The sequence below is a fragment of the Typopeltis vanoorti genome, chromosome 4 (genome assembly GCF_054136105.1).
Source record: "Typopeltis vanoorti isolate ZY-2024b chromosome 4, IOZ_Tvanoo_1.0, whole genome shotgun sequence".
Lineage (NCBI taxonomy): Eukaryota > Metazoa > Arthropoda > Arachnida > Uropygi > Thelyphonidae > Typopeltis > Typopeltis vanoorti.
Window position 1 is genome coordinate 64,497,501 of NC_143552.1, and position 20,945 is coordinate 64,518,445.

At 36.2% G+C, this 20,945-nt stretch overlaps 1 protein-coding gene across 1 annotated transcript in view; it reads left to right on the forward strand.

Moving 5' to 3' along the window:
- Positions 1-20,945, forward strand: part of LanA (laminin subunit alpha) — a 1,191,635-nt gene that overhangs the window by 51,723 nt on the left and 1,118,967 nt on the right. Inside the window, exon 2 of the mRNA XM_090391815.1 lies at positions 14,716-14,952. Within this exon, the coding sequence (XP_090247941.1) occupies positions 14,716-14,952 (237 nt within the window). The remainder of the gene's footprint in view (positions 1-14,715; positions 14,953-20,945) is intronic.

Genomic DNA, 20,945 nt, shown 5'->3' on the forward strand with positions numbered 1-20,945 from the left:
TGATAAATTTGGATGCAGACACGATTGAAAGGCTAAAAACTCATTTTGCAAGACCTCCTAGATTTTATGGTCTACCTAAAATACACAAGACAGATATTCCTCTTCATCCTATAGTGGTTGATTCACCTACTTATCGCATAGCCAAATATATAGCGAAATTATTGAAATCAATAATTTCACTACATATAGGCAAATCACACTCCTTTTTGAAAATCTCTTCTGATTTCCTAAATAAATTAAAAAATATATCATTACAACCTACTGATCTTATGGTGAGCTTCGATGTAGAATCTCTATATACTAATGTACCTCTCAAAGAGACTTTACAATTACTTGCTGACATCTTCCCACATGACATCATAAAATTATTTGATTTTGTGATGCACTCTGCATATTTCTTATGTCAAAACAAATTCTACACCCAAGTGGAAGGAACAGTCATGGGAAGTCCACTTTCACCTGCTCTAGCCAACTTTTATTTGGAACATCTAGAAGACGTCCTGTTCTCATCTATATTCCCTCAACTTTCTTTTTGGGTGAAATATATAGACGACATCTTTTCAGTATGGCCTCATAACAGAGATTCCTTACCTTCCTTTTTAGCCAGAATCAATTCCTTACATCCTTGTATTAAGTTTACCATGGAGATTGAAAAAGACAACAAGTTATTGTCTTGTTGTCTTTTTCAATCAACAAGACAATTGAAATTTAATCATTATTTAATTTAATTTAACAATATGAAATTTAATTTAATCATATAAACATCCTCCTCATCCGTTCACCTTCAGGCATTCTAACAACAACAGTTTACAGAAAACCCACTTTCACTGGACGTTATATTCTCAAACAATCTGCTCATCAACCTTATCAGATATCAGGAATCATAAAATGTTTTATCCTATGAGCCAGAACTAATTGTTCAACTCCTCATGAATTACAGAAAGAACTTTCCACTATTAAACACTACAGGAAATTAAATGGCTTCTCCGAAAAGAGTATACAACATCTGTTCGATTCTTACAAACCAATCCAAAACAACACAGATTCAATACGTCGAGTTCTAATTGCTTATATTTCTGGGAATCAGAACCAATTTCAAGAATTCTGAAGAAATATGATTTAACAGCCACTTATATACCTATTAACAAAATATCCACTTTCCTCCCTCTTCTAAAGATAAACATTCACTATGTCTCTGCCTGGTGTGTATCAAGTTCCTTGTAACTGCAATCTGTCTTACTTTGGACAAACAGGACGCTATATAGAAAAAAGAATTCAGGAACATCAATCATGCATTCCGCACAACAAATCCGATAAGTCTGGATTGGCTCAGCATGGAATAGAGACAAGCCACAACATCCTCTGGTCCAAGACTCACCTTCTACACAGATGTCGCTATGAATTTGAATGTTTATTTAAAGAAAGTGCCGAGGCCTTACTTCAACGCCCTAACTTGAATCGAAATGACTGTATATCTTTATCAAAAATATGGGAAAGTTGAATCAGGATAACACATTAATATATATACTGTGTATATATATATATATATATATTTTTTTTTTTTTTAATTAAGACTAATTCTTACATTAGTCTAATGTTATTTATAAATTAAGGTTATTATATGAATTTGTGAATTAATATCTTTAATTTAATCATTACTCTGAAAAAAATTCAGAGTAATGATTAAATTAAAGATATTATTAAATTAAATATTAAATTAAAGATTTAAGATATTAAAGGAATACCAACAATTGATCATTCAAAAGTAGAATGAGCCACGTGATGTTATACTTAGCAATATAACATCACGTGGCTCATTCTACTTTTGAATGATCAATTGTTAGTATTCCACCTTGTTAAAAAACTGTTCCTATGTAGCCACTGAAGATAGTCTGTTGTTTTCAGACTTAAATATTTCACAAATTAAAATATAATATTCTTGTGTAAACGTATCTATATATTATAATCTTAATGTCACAAGTTTCTCTAAACAATCAAATATATCCAGGGGTGTTTAATCAGTGGAAAAATAACCCACCATACTATTTCAGATACAGAACTATGGTCCTAAGATAATCTGCTTAGGAACGAAATCACCATAGTCTCAGAAGGATTGTACTGACAAACAGAACTTCCTGTGCGCAGTAATTGACAGAAGCATTTAATGAAGGCTGTTCCCGACCCATATCTCACTGAACTATTCGCAGGGAATTAAAGAGGATTGGTGCTGGCAAGTTGCATACCTATATGGAAACCACTGATTTCTGTGAAGAACCTGAAAGTTCGTCTACAGTGCTATCAGAAACACCATGACTGGACACCGGAAGACTGGGAAAAAAGTCATGGTACACATTGTTCTGTACAGAACGGTAGGCAGAGAGTTTGGTGGGAGTCCCATGAAGCAATGAACCCAGTTTGCTTTGTAAACACAACTCAAGGTTCTGGATGTGGTGTTGTGGTATGGGGAATGTTCATTTGGTATGAAAGAACTGGTCCTCTGATATTGCTGGAAAGTCTGGTGTCCTCCTAGGAATATCTGAATATTGTTCCCGATCAAGTCTATCCTACAATGTTGACTTTTTATCTAGCGGGGTTGTTTTATGGACGACAGTGTTACTGATCATTGTGTAAGAATTGTTCAGCAGTAATTCAGTGAGCATGACGGAGACTCACAATCTTCCCTGGTCACCAGAAAGCCGATTTGAACCCCATTGAGAATGTATGGGACATGTTAGAATTGCGTCTACAACATACCAGGAGTTCACCAGACAGTCATTGAACTGGCTCAGATTCAGGGTCAAAGTCCTCTTCTGTCAAATCTGAGCAAGTTAAATGAATGTCTGGTGAACGACTGGTATGTTTAACAATTAACATTTCTGACATAACGGGTGAAGCAAAATGCTTTTCATACTCCCAGCTATCTCATAGGGAAACGGTGAGTGGAAAAAGATTTATGAGCTAATTGCTCGCCTGAGCAGGCTAGAAGATTAGATATCGGGATTGGAGTTTAAGATGCTTTTGGTCTGTTATGTTTGAAGTAATCTGTTGTGTTGTAGTTTGCAGCTAATTGAACCAATTTGTTGGGGTGTACAGATTATTTTGAAAAGAACTTTGTTGCTATAGTCTGCACTAAAGTGTAAATATAGGGGACATTTGCATCTGTGTCCCAGTGTAGTTGCACATTTCTTACGAACCATGGTGCATTTAAGATCATTCGTAGACATTTATTTTGCATACATTGTAACTTGAGAATATTAGTATCAGTGCTATGGCTCCAAGCCGAAGAAGCGTAAGTGAGTATAGGACGAACCATCAGTTTGTAGATGAGTAATTTGATTCTGGAGCTCAGCTTACTGTTCCTGTTGATTAGAGGATAGAGCTGGGCAATGGCTTTTGATGTCTCCTGGTATGTTGTAGAGTAGATGCAATCCAATATCTTGTGAAATCTATTCCAAACCATATACCTGTTGGTGTAATTCGGACTGAAAGAGGTCTAACACGGTATTAAATAAAAGTTTCTAATTCAGTGGCCGGTATGTGTACATGTTGGGAATGGTCGTTTGTGAATTTTGAATAAGAAGGCTATAATCTGTTTTGTTTTGTTTTGGTGGTTCTTTAGTACTAATGTTTCTGGATTGTGTTTATGGTGTTGCTGTGCATGTTTTCAGTCCGAAAGGCTAATGTTTCGATTAGTTTTTGTGATTGGATTTTAAGTTGTGGAACATCCCTCCTAGTCTAGCAATGGCTTCCGATTATTATTTTCTAAAATTCCATTTCCTCTATTTCATTAGTTAGTTATTGTTGTGACTTTTTTTTTCCCTCTTGAAAGTTTCTGTTGATATTTTCTTTCTGTAAGCAACCGGATTTTACTGACGTTTGCTGTGTTAGGTAGTCTTTGTTTCTTTCTTATATACGTGAGTATGGGGATTCGTTCTGGCATGTTTATTTTTTATTACTTGCATGTGCATGTGCACGCGCGCGTGCGTCATCATCATCATCAAATTCCTGCCATGTACCCACAAGGGGTGTACAGGATATGATAGTACTACATGAAAAAATTATATCATTACTAACTTCCTATCTACAATTTTCCTCCAAATCAGTCTGTTACTTGTCAAGACTCCAACATTATCAGATCTTATATTTCTATCGTCTAAGTCACTTTATACCGTATCAATCCACCTATATCTTGATCTTCCTCAGGGTCATTTTGCTGCCAACCTGGCAGAGAACACTTGTTTTGCTAATCTTTCCTCGCCCATTCTGTTTAGGTGACCATACCACCTGAGATGAGCTCTGCTAACGCATTCCTGGATGCTGACAATATCAAGTTTTTCCTAATATCCTCATTTTTAATATGATATTGCCATTGATGCCATCTGTTCACGCCTATAATCTTTCTCAGGACTCTCATATCTGCGATCTCTAGTCTTTCATCAAGCGTTTTACTTCTGACCCAGCTCTCAGATCCATAAGTTAAAACTGGTTTGAACACTGTCTTGTATATAGCTAATTTAGTGTTCCGACTAATTTCTCTCTTATTCCATATGAATTTATTCAATTGACTTCCCACCATACCAACTTTGCTGATTCTGTTGTCTATTTCTATATTTAATTTACCATCTTCAGTAAAAATCGTGCTTAAGTAGCTGAAATGTTTTACTTGTTCCACAGGTTCTCCATTCACAACACAGTTGACATTTTCAATGATTCTGCCTATTTTCATTGTCTTTGTCTTTTTATTGTTGAACTTCATACCATATCTATTACAACAACTATTCAATTTAGTCAGAGAATCTTGCAGACTTGTAGCGGATTTATTTAGAAGTATAACATCATCCGCATAAAGCAAAGAGCTGACATTAACATCTCCAATTTTGATATCATGTTTAATACCACTTTCCTTCATAATGTGATCCATATAGACAATGAATAACAGAGGGGATAACGTACATCCTTGTCTCACACCAGATTTAACATTAAACCATCTTCCTGTACTTCCTTCAATTCTAACTGCTGACTTACAACTCAAATAAAGACTAAGTATTGCTTGATATAATGCCCCATTGACACCATATAACTGCAGCGTATTGAATAGCTTCTCTCTTGGCACCTTGTCATATGCCTTTTCCAAATCGACAAAACTTAAATACAGATCTTTGTTATATTCCCATGCTTTCTCGACTATTTGTCGTAAAGTGAAGATCTGATCCTGACAGCCTCTATTTGGCCTGAATCCAGCTTGTTCTTCACCAAGCTTTTCTTCCACAATTCTTCTCAACCGTTTCTCAAGTATACTTGCATAGATCTTGCCAGGAACACTCAGTAGGGAAATACCTCTGTAATTCTCACATTCAGTTTTATTTCCCTTTTTATATATGGGTACTATGAGAGCTCTACTCCAATCATTGGGAATTCGTCCCTCTGTCCAGGCTTTCTGAACTATGCAGTGCAGCCACTGTAAGACTCTTATACCACCATACTTCAGCATTTCTGGTCGAATATCATCTACTCCTGCTGCCTTTCCACATTTCAAGCCTTTGATGGCTTTTTCTACTTCAAGTATGGATATGTATTCCTGACTGCATGCCTGGTCAGTGTTTTTTATCACTGTGCTGTCATCACTGCTTGTTTCATTTAGCAGTTTTTCAAAGTAATTACTCCATACTTCAAAGATATCTTTTTCTCCAGTTTTCGTGTCACCTTTATCATCTCTAACTCCTTTTACAACACCTCTTTCCTCCATTCCTAAGCTTCTTCAACAACCTCCAGAATATTTTGCCACCTTCTTGATATTTATTTTCTATATTCTTGCCAAAATCCTCCCATGACTTTTGTTTAGCTAGTTTTACACAGTGTTTAGCATTCTTGCATTTGTCTCTATATTCTCCAAGAGCACAAGCTGACTTATTTGACAGGAACTTTTGATATGCTTTCTTCTTTTCCTTCTCTGCCTCTTTAACTTCCTGTGTCCACCAGGGAGTTCTGATTTTTTATCCTTGCAGACAACCTCACCACATGTCTCTCTGGCAGAATCAATCAATGTTTTCTTCAGAGTTTGCCACTGAACTTCCAAGGTTTGATTCCTGTTCTCAAACTCTTTCATTTTTTCTTCAATAATCTTTGTGTATTTTATTCTACAGTTCACATCTAAGAGCTGCTCAACTTTTATTCGCTTTAAAACTTTCTTACATGTTATTCTTTTCAATATGAAATTGAATTTTATCCTGCTCAAGACTAAATAGTGATCACTTCCAATTTCAAATCCTCTGTACACTCTGGTGTCCTGCACCAGGGAGAAAACATCACTATCAACAATAACATAGTCAATGAGACTTTTCTTATTCCTAGCCTCTTCTCTCCATGTGAATTTGTGTACATTTTTATGTTGGAACATGGTGTTAGTAATAACAAGTCCATGTCCTGAGCAGAAATCCAACAGATATTTGCCATTATTATTAGCTTTGCTCTTTTCTCCAAATTTTCCCAAAATATTTTTGTATGTCTCACAATCATTTCCTACCTCTGCTATTTAGATCCCCAACAAGGACCAACTTTTACTTTTTCATTGTGTCAGTTGCTTTTTCTAAAGCCTCAAAAAATTCCTCCACTTCTACCTTAGTAGAACCTTCTGTGGGACCATAGGCACAAATAAGTCTCATTGTCCAGTTCCCAATTCTCGTTATTTAAATTAAGGGGATATTAAATCCCACATAGTTTTAAAACCGAATAAGAAACTCAAAGATTGGAATCAGAGAGTTTCTTGCCGAATATAGTAAACTATAAAGTATCGGTGACCACTGGCGTGAGCAAATGCAAGTGACCCTAGCACGTAGTGCAATACCGGAAATCTCGCAGCAAAGTCGGTAAATTCTGATTGCTATTCTTAGGTATTTTCCATAATGTAAAAACACATTTCCTAGGAAATGTATGCTGTTATTACATTATGGTAGTGACCTTCCTACCATAATGTAATGACCCAATTCTCATATTTACCCACATTACTTTACTTGAGACCGACTGCCATTCAAGAAGATTAGCCTCGTATTTTGTGTTGAATACTATGGCTACTCCTTCTTTTCCTTGATTGTTATTGCCTGAATATAACATTTTGTATTTATTGCTCAGAAAGATCTCACCAGTTTTTGTCTTTTTTGTTTCAGTCACCCCTATTATGTCGATCTGGTACTTATCTAATTCCTAAGCTAGCTCCATTTCTTTGCCATTCAGGCTTCTTACGTTGATAGTACTGATCTTTCACTCTGGTGATGTTGAGTTTGGGTTTGTTTTCAGATTTGTTCCAGTAGCTGACTTATCGCTGTTCGCTGTGGTTCCCTGGCGAAAACAACGGGGGCCTTGTTTAACCAGGCGACGCCCCAGCCGGCATGAAATTTTGTCATGTTGTACCATCATTTTTTTTTATTTTGGTTTAACCAATAAGAATACAATTTGGTCGGCTAAATCCCAAATTGCCAGCCCATCCTCGTTCGTTCAATATCCAAGTAGATACCCAACAGGGTGCACCATGAGAAGGTGAGGATTGCTGATTTATTTATTATTTATTCATTATATTGAGCACTTCTGTAAAGCAAAGAATGAGGATACATTGTGATTTGCAATTGTACGAGTGTGGTCTGAAAAGTTCTTGGCCTAACAATGAAAAAACGAATTTATAATTTCAAAATTATTTTTATTTTTCAACATAATCTCCCTTAAGACTAATACATTTATTCCAGCGATGCTCCAGCACCATTATTCCGCCCCTGTAGTGGTTCTCAGTAAGATCTGCAAAATACCCCAACTACAGCTGCAATCACCTCTTGTTCGAAGAAAAACACTAACCAGCGAGGAAGAGTTTTAGTTTTGGGAAGAGATAGAAGTCAGAGGGAGCCAAATGTGGGGAATAGGGTGGATTTTTTAACAGTTCATACTGAGAACCCTTAATTTTCCCATTGCCAAAACACCTTTGTGAACAGGTACATGAAATTTCCTGATGAATAATTATTTTTTTCTTCTGCAAACTGGGTCTTTTCTCACGAATATTTTTGTCTAGTCTGGTTAAAAGATCAGAATAATATTCCCCAGTTATTGTTTTACCCTTTTCAAGATAATTAATAAACAAAATGCGTTTAGCATCCCAAAAGACCAATGGCATAACGAATGCCATAACGAGAGCGTGGCGAAAGAGGTGCCCTCGTTACGGTGCCCAAGTGTCTCTTGTCCGTAGCAAGAGACACCTGCCATGGGCGCAATCAGGTTTGGGGCTCAAAATGTAAAAAATAAAAATAAATAAATAGATATAAAAGTCCCTATTTTATATTGTATTTTTAAATTTCGGCAATACGCTGCTTTGGACACAAATTCTGCAACACACTGCAACTCATTTTGATGGGGTTAATAGTAAGTATTTAACATATTGCATTTAGTAAAATTTAACTTGTTACATTTAAATTTTTCAAAATTTTTGTTATTTTTGGGTTAGGGGAACACAAGTTAGATACTTGCCACAGGCGCTTCATACCCTCGTTACTGTACTGGGCATGACCTTTCTTGCTGATGGAGCCGACTTTTATCTTCTTTGGTGATGAACAATTGGCTTCTGTCCACTATTTTGACTGCTGTTTGGATTCTGGTGTGTAATGGTGAATCCAAGTCTCATCCATAGTAATAAATCAACACACAAAACCAGTTTTATTCTTGTTAAAATGCTCCAAGCACTGTTCAGAGATTTTCATGCGAGTGCATTTTTGATCTGCTGTGAGCAAGCGTGACACCCATCTTGCTCAAAGCTTTTTCATTTGCAATTCCTCATGCAAAATATATCCTACACATTCTTTTGAAATACCTATAGTCTCAGCAATTTCACGCACTTTGACTCGTCGGTCATCCAATACCATGGCGTGCACTTGATCAGTGATTTCTGATGTTGTTACACTTTTGGACATCCTTCACGTGGATCATCTTCAAGGCTGGTACGGCCATGTTTAAACTCAGCAGCCCATTTCTTAATTGTCGAAAATGAAGGAGAAGAGTGCCCATAAACTTTTATGAACTTTGAACGAATTTTTTTGGCATTAAACCTTCTTTTACAAAAAATTTTATTACAGCACGATACTCATTTTTATCCATTTCAAGGGATACAGACAACACTTTTGCTTCAGACAGCTGTATAAAACAAACTATTTGATAGATTGCCTTGCAATTTCACATAGATGTTTATGACAGATGTACCAACTAAGAAAAAAAAATCTTGGCAATAGTGTGGCTATCTATGGTCGAGGCCACCCTCGTAAATTTTCTGCCACCCTCGTAAAAGAGCTTAGCTTGATTCTCGCCGTAATGAGATAATCTTTATATGGGGTGTTTCGATTTATGAGTTACCTGATTTCATGTATCCTTTCTCTGGAAACTCGGATTTTTAGTACATAAACAGTTTACTAACGTTAATCCCTATTAACGACGATTGATGAATTAGGTGAGAGATTAATTTTTTTCGTGGGAGGTGAATATCATACCTGGTGTGAGACCACTTCCCCACTTATTGGAGGCCTGAAGTAGTCTGAAAAAGTTCCATATTTGGTCTTTAGAGCAGGGTTTCTGGATTATGTAAACAAATTAAACGAAAAATACAAAAAAAAATTGATAAGAAATAGAAAAAAAAATTCCTAGCCCATCCATGGTACAAAATGTATTACAGGTTTACAAATAACCTTTGGTGGGTGGAAGCAACATAAAAGAAAAAAAAAAAGATTGTGATGTGATGGAAGTTTAAGTAAATGGTGTAGTTAGTAGGTTGCATAGAGTTGAGCACCATGCTGGGATGGTTTTCTGGGCAGGTGCACATAATCACAACTTTCCATGAATGACACACCACTCATGTGATTTTGTTGATTTCTCAGCTTCTGAGGGGAAGTATGTCTTTTATGTTGCTATCATGGCTATTAATGTCTTCAGTTACGGAAATATAAACACGGAAATATCGCTGTTTCTTGTATTTTGTGCCTAGGAACTTATTTACAGTTACTTTATCATAAAAACCTTGTAAATCGACAATGAATTTTACCAGCACGTTTCCATGTTTAAAAATTTCAGTAACCACGCTCAGTTTTACACACTTCGAAATTTGTAAAAAACTCATCCACTGTGTGCATGATAACACATGAAATACAACTTCAATGGTATATGACTGTGAAACTAACGGAGAGAGGAAGGGACAAAGCAGGACTAGATATATTTCAAAGGCTATTCACGCTAAAGAGGGTGCACGCAGGCACCACTTTCGAAACGCTGTCACTTTGGTGGTGATTGTGACGAGGAGATAATTCTCAGAAGTAGCATAGTAGGTGCAGTTATGTTATTTCATGACACGTCCTAAGATTCATCTTGGGAGGACACTCCACTCAGTCCACCGTCTACACTGCTTAAAACTTTATCCATGCATACACAGCGGCATCTACTGCCGCTAATAGTATTTTTTGTCTGTAAATTGCTTGTGTACTAGTGTTGATTAGCTTGTATGTGGGATGGAAAACTTGAGTTACTAGGAGGAAACAAGCAAAAAAAAAAAAAAACGCTAAAAAACATGCTACCTCCGTATGAGATTGACTAATCTCACCTTCAGGTGAAAAAAAAAAAGCCCGCATTAAGCTATCCTTACTGTGTTCTTACTATGAGAATCGAACACGTCTTTCCCATCGAAGGATGCAATCAATGCCTCTTTGTTCTTTCAATTGTGCTTAAGAGATGTAAGGATGAATTTTGCTTGGTTTTATCTGTGAATTATAATTAAAAAAAAGAAAGAAAGAAAAACAATCATCACCAAATTTCCTGTGACTTCTGCCGCCATTCGACTGTGTAGAGGTCTTATGCATTGTTGTCAAGCATAATTCTATTCTTCTTCTTTTGCGGCTTATCCCACTTAAGTAGGGTCACTGTTTTTAGTGAGTCTCCTCCACATCCTCCTGTCTTGGTCTGTAATCACATCCAAGTTCTTCATCCTCAAGTCCTTCTCCACCAGCTCCCTTCATCTCTTCTTTGGCCGCCTGTGCTTCCTCCTTCCCCACACATCCATCTGCATGACCTTTCTTTATGTGGGCTTTTTCAATTGAAGGTGAGTTAGCCAATCTCATATGGAGGTAGCAGGGTTTTTTTTCTTCCCAGAAACTCGGGTTTTTCATCCCGTGTATATAGGTAAATGGCCACAATAACACAAATTTACAAAAAATAGACTGTTGATAGTAGTTGTATGTAGTAGGACAGTTAAGTAATAGTGGGGGCATTTAGATGTGTGCAATAGAGTGCCCTCCAGCGATGAGTCCTTGGAGGTGTAAAGTAATAGTAATAATATGTATATTTTAAATGCTATAAGATAAATAATATGCATGCTATTTATATTCACAACATCATATATTAAGAAACAAGCCTATTATAAATCATTCTAATAAAAATATGTTTTAAGAATTTATTGCCTGTCATTAGATAATCATATGATTTAGTGTAATACATAAGGGGTCAGAATTTATAAATTATAAACTCCTGATTTGTTGGAAGTTAGCTGAACATACCTCTACAGCTACCTGACTGTAGAATTATGTTTTTCTTCTTTCTTTTTTGTTTGTCAGTTTCTTCAATCAATAATGAATTGGGAACTGGAAGAAAAAAAAAACGCCCAGTTTGTGTACATTAATATCTTTTATTGTTTGCACATCTTTTTCTAAAAGAATGTTAGGAATTGCTGAAGTGGTAATTAAGGTATTGGAAAAGTTAATTAAGGCATTCATTCAAGAAGAGGAAGAATGTGATATTTTGAAGGACATCATGAAATTATGAAGAGAAGACTTAGCATTAGGAGTTTTTTGGCAGTAGAGTTAGATAATGGAAATAGCTGTAGCATGGTTTTACTGGACTTTGCAAAGGCATTTGATAGGAAACTGCACAGAATGTTATATAAACTGGAATAAATTATTATTATTTCATAACCTCCATGGAGTCAACAGACTCATTGTCAGAGGCCTACTCTACCAGCCACATGTCTATCAAACTGTGCCCAGATATGAGCACCAGGGTTTCTTCTTGATGGGGAGGAGGTGGAGGGGATCCAGAGACGAGTGACCAAGATGATAGCAGGTCTATGGAATGAACCTTATGAGAACAGGTTGAAGATTTGTGGGTTGCAGAATAGGGGGTGATATGATTGAGACATTCAAATTACTGAAGGGTTTCTATAAGATTAATTCAGAAGATATTTTTGAGAATAGGACTGGTGGTGGGTGGACAAGGAGCCCTACATGGAAACTGTGCAAGAGTGTGGTTAGTAAGGGCGTTAGAGCGAGGTTTTTTACTTGGAGAGTGGTGAATGAGTGTAATAAGCTGCCAGGGTCTGTTGTGGGTGCCATGACTGTGAATGAGTTCAAGGCGAGGTATGATAAGTACTGTGTGAATGTCAAATAGTTGTTCTTGACATGATGTTAGGACCTCCCTCGATGAGTCTGTCGATTCCTTGGAGTTGCCCGTAATAATAATAATAATGAGCTTTGAAGTTATTTACACTACCTGCATTTGCAATACACTCAGGCAATGCATTCTACTTACTAACAAGTCTCCACATAAAAAATCTACTCTTCACATTCTTCTTCACCACATCTTTACACAACTTTCAAGGATAATTCCTCTCTTTCTTCTCATCTTAACAACCACTCTTTTTATAATCCCTTCTATATTAATCTGATGGAATCCCTTAACTAACCTGGAAGTCTCTATCATATCTGTATACATATCTGTATTTCACATTCTCTTAAACATCCTTTATAACCAACACTCAAGAGTCCTAATATCACTTTAGTTATTCATCTTTGGATCCTCTCTAGTATTTCCACATCACAATGAAAACTAGGTGACCAAATATGAACACAACAGTCCATATGGAATCTGACTAATGCCTTATATACAGGCACCACCACAACCTCTTTATCCCTACATGTAAATGTAATTTTTATCACTATTATTATTATTATTATTATTACTATTATTATTATTATTATTATTATTTTTGCACCCTCCATGGAGTTGGAACTCATCATGGGAGGTTTTATCAATGGACAACATATTTATTATACTCAATCTTAAAATTCTTAACACTCCTTGCATTAACAACACATTCTAGTCATGTGTTCCATTCCCTTACAATTCTTCATGTACAAAATATGCTCCCCCCCACCCTTCACCACATTCTTATATAATTTTCAGGGATGATCTCTGGTTTTCCCCTTTCACCTTCTAATCTTTTTATAATCTCTTTTGGATTAATCTGATAAAATCCTCTCACTAACTTAAATGTCACTGTAATATCATCTCTTTTCCTCATATCCACCAAATTCTGCAATCCACATTTTGAATAAAAGTATGTGTTAAGGAACTGACCATGCCTTTAACCTGGCTGTTTGATTAAGTTCTTGCCATCAGGCAAGTCCCTGAGGAATGAATTAGTGCCTAAGGCTGGTTGTTGATGGCAGTAGACTAGTTTGCATTTCTTCTGTGGTTGTTAATATTTTGGAAAAATTGGTAGCAGCTAATATAAAGAATTGGGAAGATGAAGGCAATATTAAGAGGTACTCTTGTTTTTGGATATGTTAAGAGGTACTCTTGTTTTTGGATATGTTAAGAGGTACTCTTGTTTTTGGATATGTTAAGAGGTACTCTTGTTTTAGTAATCTGGTTGCCTTTTAAAACAGCATAACAAGAGCAGTCGATGGAAGTAAGGCATACTTTGCCATTTTTGGATTTTGAAAGGCATCTGATAGGGTGTTGCATGACAAGTTAATATTTAAGTTGGATTGGATTGTTAACTGGCTTTCTGATAAATTTCAGGGAGTAGGAAGGTTATAAGTAGAGTTCCACAAGTTCAGTACTGGGACCATTACCATTCAATCTTTATGTTAATGATATTTTCATTGGATTATTATTATTATTATTATTATTATTATTATTATGTGACACTTCCAGGGAGTCCAAAGACTCATCGAGTGTGCCAACAGTATCAAATGATAGATCCCTTCCAACTACTAACCGTGTTCAAACTTGCTTAACTTTTTGTGTGAGCCATTAATAGCAGAGGCTCTCCAATCGACCAACCTTTGATTACATGGGAGATATTCAATTGTTTGCAGATGATGTGAAACTTGGGAGAGTTAATAGTAATAGTGTTGATGTTGGGACTCATGAGAACTGAATAAGCTGGAAAGATGGTGACTCCCCAACTCTTCTACTGCACATTCTCTAATATTGCTCTCAACTTTTGCTATCATCATTTGTACTATAATTATTACTGTCTTGTCATTCACATTGTGATCTGTCTTCATTGCCATAATCACAGTCTCTATCTTTTCCTTAGTCAGGTACTCCTGTAACAATTTTAAACATTATATGGTACAAAATCATGATGGAATTGGAAGGGTAGAAAAGTTTTATTTATTTTTTAAGTTGAGATAATAAGTGTGTAGGCTGAGTGGGCCTCCTTTGATAAGTTATTAGAATCCCTGGAAGTACCCTTACAATAATAATAAGGAAAAAAATAAGAACACTAACAATATTATATTATTATTAGTAATAATAATAAAAATCAAATTTTGAGATAAGTGTCGATTATGTTGACTCTCAATATATTGAAAAGAGCAATAGTTTTTACACAACTTTACTTTTACTGATGTTTCCTTTTAGGAGTTCCATGTGGCTTATGTTTTTATTAAGATGGGAAATTCTCCTCGTCCAGGTGTATGGATCCTGGAGCGCTCAACAGATAATGGAAAAACATACAGTCCATGGCAGTATTTTGCTGACACTCCTGGTGATTGTGTTCAGTACTTTGGAGCAGGATCACTGCAAGCACTTACCAAAGATGATGCTGTTATCTGTGAAACAAAATTTTCTAAAGTTGTTCCATTGGAAGGTGGTGAGGTATGTTAATAAAGTCATTGTTTGAAAATGTATGACAAAATTTAAAATAACACTTTTTTTTATTTTTTTTTATTTAAAATTGTCAGATAACTGAACATGTTAGTTAATACAGAAAAAATGCAATATGTAGATATGTGTATAATCCAGTGGTGAATTGCAAAATGTTTTAAAAACAGAATATGTACATAACATATATACAGTTGTTATGATTGAAGATGCTTTAAAAGTTAAAATGAGAAAGTTAATTATTTGAGGAAACTCATCTTTTGTAAGGGTTCAGTTAAAATGGGAATGTTAGTGGAAAGTTGAATAATTACTGCTTTTAATGTAAATAAATATTTTGGTTCAATATGTATTAGAGCTTTGAAAAATTTCACTTTTGAAGTTGGTTTAATTTTCTTTATCTAGATAATCTAGAAACCCTACTATAGAGACCAGACAGGAACCTTTGTAAAATTGCTTCAGGGTTTCAATAACCTGAATGATGGTTTACACTGGATGATGAAAATCATCCATCAGCTAACTCAGTGGTCATAGTTACTTTTCAAAGTCACTGGCCTTGTAGTTTTTACATATACCCTTTTCTCATATGGTTAGCAATCCCCTAAGTGATCACTTTGTAATCACTCTTACGAACTGAAGGGAAGTGTGACATCACGGTCAGACTCGCATCTGCTGATGAAATGATCAGATCTAAGACTGTACGTACTGTCTAAGATAGTGTCTCTTAAGAACTTGAAAAATTCATTTTTCTTATTCCCAAAAGATATCTATTCATTCCAATCTCTACTGTCATAATTAAAATCACCCATAATAATAACCCTTCTCTTGTTCACTAATCCAAGTTGCTTATACATTACTTCATCATCTTCCTCCACATTCTGTGGACTATAGTAACATCAACCTGATCTCTTCCTGTCCACCTCTGCCTTGCACAATACTGCTTCAAACCATTGCCATTTTTTTCCTCTTGCATCTCTACTTTCTGTGGATATAATTCTTCTGTTATCATTGGCATCATTCCTTCACTCTTCCTGTCTTTTTCATCCCTGTGAAAAACATCTTTCCATTTCTCTGCCTCATCCAACCACTAATTCCAACCCACAACAGTTTGTGGGTGAATAAATTCAACACAACAATTTCATCTTCTTCATTTCTGATGCTCACTCATAGCATTTATAAGTAACCACAGCAGTTCACTTTTAGGTCTATAATCAATTCACATGCCACCTGATAGTTGTGATTTGATACACATGCCCATGTCCAGTTGCCTTTTTCTCCACTTATATATCTCTCAGACTCAACTACCTTCCTCAAATCCCAGCTAAGTTGCATCAGTTAAAGTCCTTATATCTTGAAGATTGCTTTAATGCAACTGTTAAAATGCCAAAAGCAGTATATTATTATTTATTAAATGTATTATTATTATGTGACACCTCCAGAGTCCAAGGACTCATTACAGGAGACAGTGTACTCTGCACAACTCATTGTTTACGCTATTTAATCTTTCATGTACACACTACTCCACTGTCCATTGCCTATATGTAGTACCATCTACCACTCACTACTAGTATTTTTTGTTTGTAAACTGTGTATTCTCTGGCTGATTTGCTTAGATTAGAGGTGAAAACCCCTCAGTTTCCAAGGAAAAATTTTGTTATATATTGGAAACAGTTAGAAAAAAAATAAGATAAAATAAAAAATGTGTAATACTAGCATAACAGCCATAGAATTTTTGTTGTTCTCAATAGTTTGACAATTTATTCGATTGAAGTTTTTAATGTCCTCTAAACATGTTGAACCCTCATGATATTTATCTTCTATATTCTTTTCAAATCTTCTCTGGATGTTTTTGTTTATCTAACTTACATTTTTCTCTTTATTTTTTAGCAGCACATGCTAACTTACTAATTAGGAACTTTTTATGTGGTTTCTTCTTTTTTTTTTTTTTTTTTTTTTTTGTAGACTGCTCTTTTAACTCCTGTGTTTACCATGCATTCTTATTTCTCTCTCCTTGCAATAACTTCATGGTGCACTTCTGTTTGAATTCATTTACAGATGAAGAACTCACAACTGAGTCAGGCAATGCATTCCACTCATTCACCACCCTCCAAGCAAAAAATCTAGTTCTCACACCCTTGTTAACCACACTTTTCCTTAATTTTCAGGGATGACCTCTTGTTCTTCCATCACTATCACACTGATGAAATATTTCCCCTACTTCAATCTTATAAAAACCTTTCAGTAATTTAAATGTTTCTATCATATCCCCTTTTCTCCGCCTATCAACCAACTGCTGCAATCCACAAGCTCTCAATCTATCATTGTAGGGAGCATTTTTTACATCACTCACCAACTTAGTCACTCTCCCTCTGAACCCTCTCCACAACCTCCTCATCTCCAAGGAATCCCGGTGACCAGACCTGAGCACAGTAATCCAAATGTGGAAGTATCAACGCTTTATAAAAGGGAATAATAATCTCTTTATATCTGGATGTTAGTGTGTTCTTCAATAACTAAGTGATCCTATGTGCAATTTTGGACACCTTAGCAATGTGTCCTGTGAACTTCATCTCCCTATCCACCAATACCCCCAAGTCCCTAGCCTCATTAATCTCTAGGAGTACCATTCTATCAATATGGTACACAGCTGGTAATCTTTTAATCCCAAAATTCATAACTTTACACTTTTCCACATTGAACTAACATCCATTACCTTTTGCCCATTATGCCAGCTTATTTAAATCATCCTGCAAACTCTCAACACTAGCTTGATTTTTTATTGCACTACCCAACTTTGCATCATCAGTAAACAATTAAATATCTCCCTTCAAGCCATTTCCTATATCATTTTATGTACAAATTAAACAATAACACCCCAAGTACACAGCCCTGAGGCATGCCACTGGTCACCTGCCTCATCCTGGACTCTGCTCTTCTATACACTACTTTCTCTCCATGAGCCATTCTTTTATCCATATCACCAGTTTAGTATCCATCCCAATCTGCTCTAATTTCCATCCCAATTTGCTCAATCCAGAAGTATCACCGTGTAGCCATTCCCCTTGTCCAACTCAGATGTCACTTCATTATAAAAAATTATTAAATTGCTAAGGCAGGATCGACCTTTAACAAAACCATGTTCACCCATATAGAGTATCATATTCTAATCCACCCATTCCTGAATTCTGTCCTTAAAAAACTTTTCCAATACTTTTACCACCACTCCAGAGATGGTGATTGGTCTGTAGTTAACTACCACAGTCTTAGAGCCACCTTTATAAAAAGGAACCATTTTGCCTTCCTTCCACTCCCAAGAGACCATACTAGAGTTCAAACTTAAGTTAAATAACCAATTAGAGGCATTGACAATTCCTTTGCACATTCACATAACACCCTGAGCTGGTATCCATCTAAACCTACAGCAGTGTTTGCATTTAAATTCTGCAATATACTAAGTACCTCTGATTTATTAACTTCAATTCTCACATTAGTTATTGCTACAGAGATATCCTCACTTGGGTGATGACTTTTGAAAAGTGATCACTCAATAACTCTACTAAACATCTGAATTGGTCACCTCAATACAATCAGCACCCACTAAGGTTATCCTTCCAAAGTCATTCTTCCTCTTACTTGCCAGATAGTGGAAGAACTCTTGGGGATTATTCTTGATCTCATTGGCTAAGGTCTTCTCATAATCTGATTTAGCTTTTCTTACTATGCTGGTAACCTTCCTAGCTTGAGCCTTGTACTGCTCATGAGTGTACTGATCACCTTTCTCCTTGTAAATTCTCCATAACATTTTCTTTTTTTTGCATATCAAGCCTGATACTTCTACTACTCATCCATCTAATGCCTACCTTGTTTGTCTTCCTGACCATGGGAATACATTCTGATATTGCCTTCCTTAGATACCCACTGATTTTATCCCATGCACTGCTAACATCTTTCCCCTGCAATATGTTCTGCCATGGGATGGCTGTAAGTTCACTCTGAAGCTTGTAATCTTATAACTACCTAACCTGTGGTTCCATATATACCCCTTCTTTAGAGAGAAATCCACAAATTTTGCAGCCTCCCAAGTCAGTACCACATGATTGCCCTCACCAATTGCAGGACACCTTACTTATGTATATGTCCTCTGAACCTGTGACCAGATCTAACACTCTAACACCACAAATCCTTTCAGTTATGTGCTGTTTCAAATAATTATCTCTTAGAAGGTGTATAAATTCCATTTCCTTTTTTGCCATGTGATATTTCCTCCTTCCAATTGATATCGCCATAATTAAAATCCCCCATAATAATCACTAACTCTGCACTCATTGCACTAATTTGCTGCTGCTGCATGGATTCAATATCACCCCCCCCCCCTGTACTCTCTGGCTTATAGCAGCAACGAACTGTATATTTGGTTGCATTGGTCACTAGTTCACACCAGACCACCTTAAGTAAACTGTCATTCAGACGTCTATCCTCTTGATATATTACTTTCTTTGGTTTCTATCCTCCCTGAAAATACTATACCCATCACATTCAATTCCAGTAACCACATCTTCTGCTGACAGCCAGGTTTCACTAATGCCTACAACTTTTGGTGAGATTGCACTGACTAATGCCAAAAATTCTTCCCTCTTATTTTGAATGCTTCTTGCATTGGTATACAAAAATTGCAGATTCCCTTTAGTTCTTCTACCAGCTTTAGAACTGATATACATTCTACTAATTTCAGAAGTCCCATGCTGATTTTTATCCAATCTATTTTTCAAATTATTCTGTGAAAAAGGTTCAACAAATATATATTCACTGCATAAGTTTCTCCCTCTTACATTCAACCTTTTCGGTTTTAGCTTTCCTGCCCAATTTCTTCAACTTGTTCAGAAAACAGTAACTTCTTCAAATGCTTATTACTTTCCATGTTCAGAAGCAACCCATCTCTTGCATACAGCTGTCTTTTGCCTTCAAACACACTCCAGACATCAACGAATTCCAGACCTCTTTTTTTGCACATTCTTGCAATCATATCATTCATTATCATTGCTCATCTACTTAAATCATAATTGTCAAAACGAGGCATCACACACACTATCCTCCCTTTGATACTTTTCTTCTTCATGATATCTAACAATGTTCTTAAATCTTTTGCTACCCGATTAATACTACCACTCAAGTCATTTGTACCCACCATAACTATCATCTTTTCTGCATCATGCCCTCTCTTTATTGTTAAAGTCATTCTCTTTATTGTTCTGCCAGACAAGCACTCTTCAGTCATACTATTCTTCATACCTTTAATCATTGAATCACCATATATTATGCGACTCATAACTTCATTCAAACTCACACAAGCATCACTCACAGCCTCATTTTCTACACTATTCAGCATGACTCTCCTAATTTCATTACTTTCCATCAACACTCTTTTATTTACTCCCTCACTTTCACAACATCTCATTTCTTCTAGACCTCTTGTGCTTTCATTCTGTTGACTCCCAATCACTTCCATACTATTCATTACTTCATCATTCACCAAAGTCTCTCCCTTACTTAAACCTGTTGTAGTTACATCAGCTAAAGTAATATCCATAGTCGTAATTTATCTGTTCAACACATTTAACTCAGTCTTAATATCCTGAACCTCCTAACTGAGCACTTCCAATTCCTCTTGCAGGAGATGGAGCTCACGTTTCATTTTCACGAACTCCTGCCGAAGCTCTTCTGCTACGGTCCCAATGTTTGCTTCCATTCCTAATCACTCTAACCTATCTAGACACTTTTCACAAACGTCAACGTTTTCATTCTTCTCGTTCACCCAAACAGTCCACAGATCCTTCACACTTCTCGGTGCATACATATGGCAGTTTCCGCAATGAATCCACTGCAAAAAATCCAAGGCAGAGCTAGACTTTTGTATAGAAGTTCTCCGTGCCACTGATGTATGTTTCCTTATCCATGCCATCTTTAGATGCTGAAGTAGTGTAACAAACAAG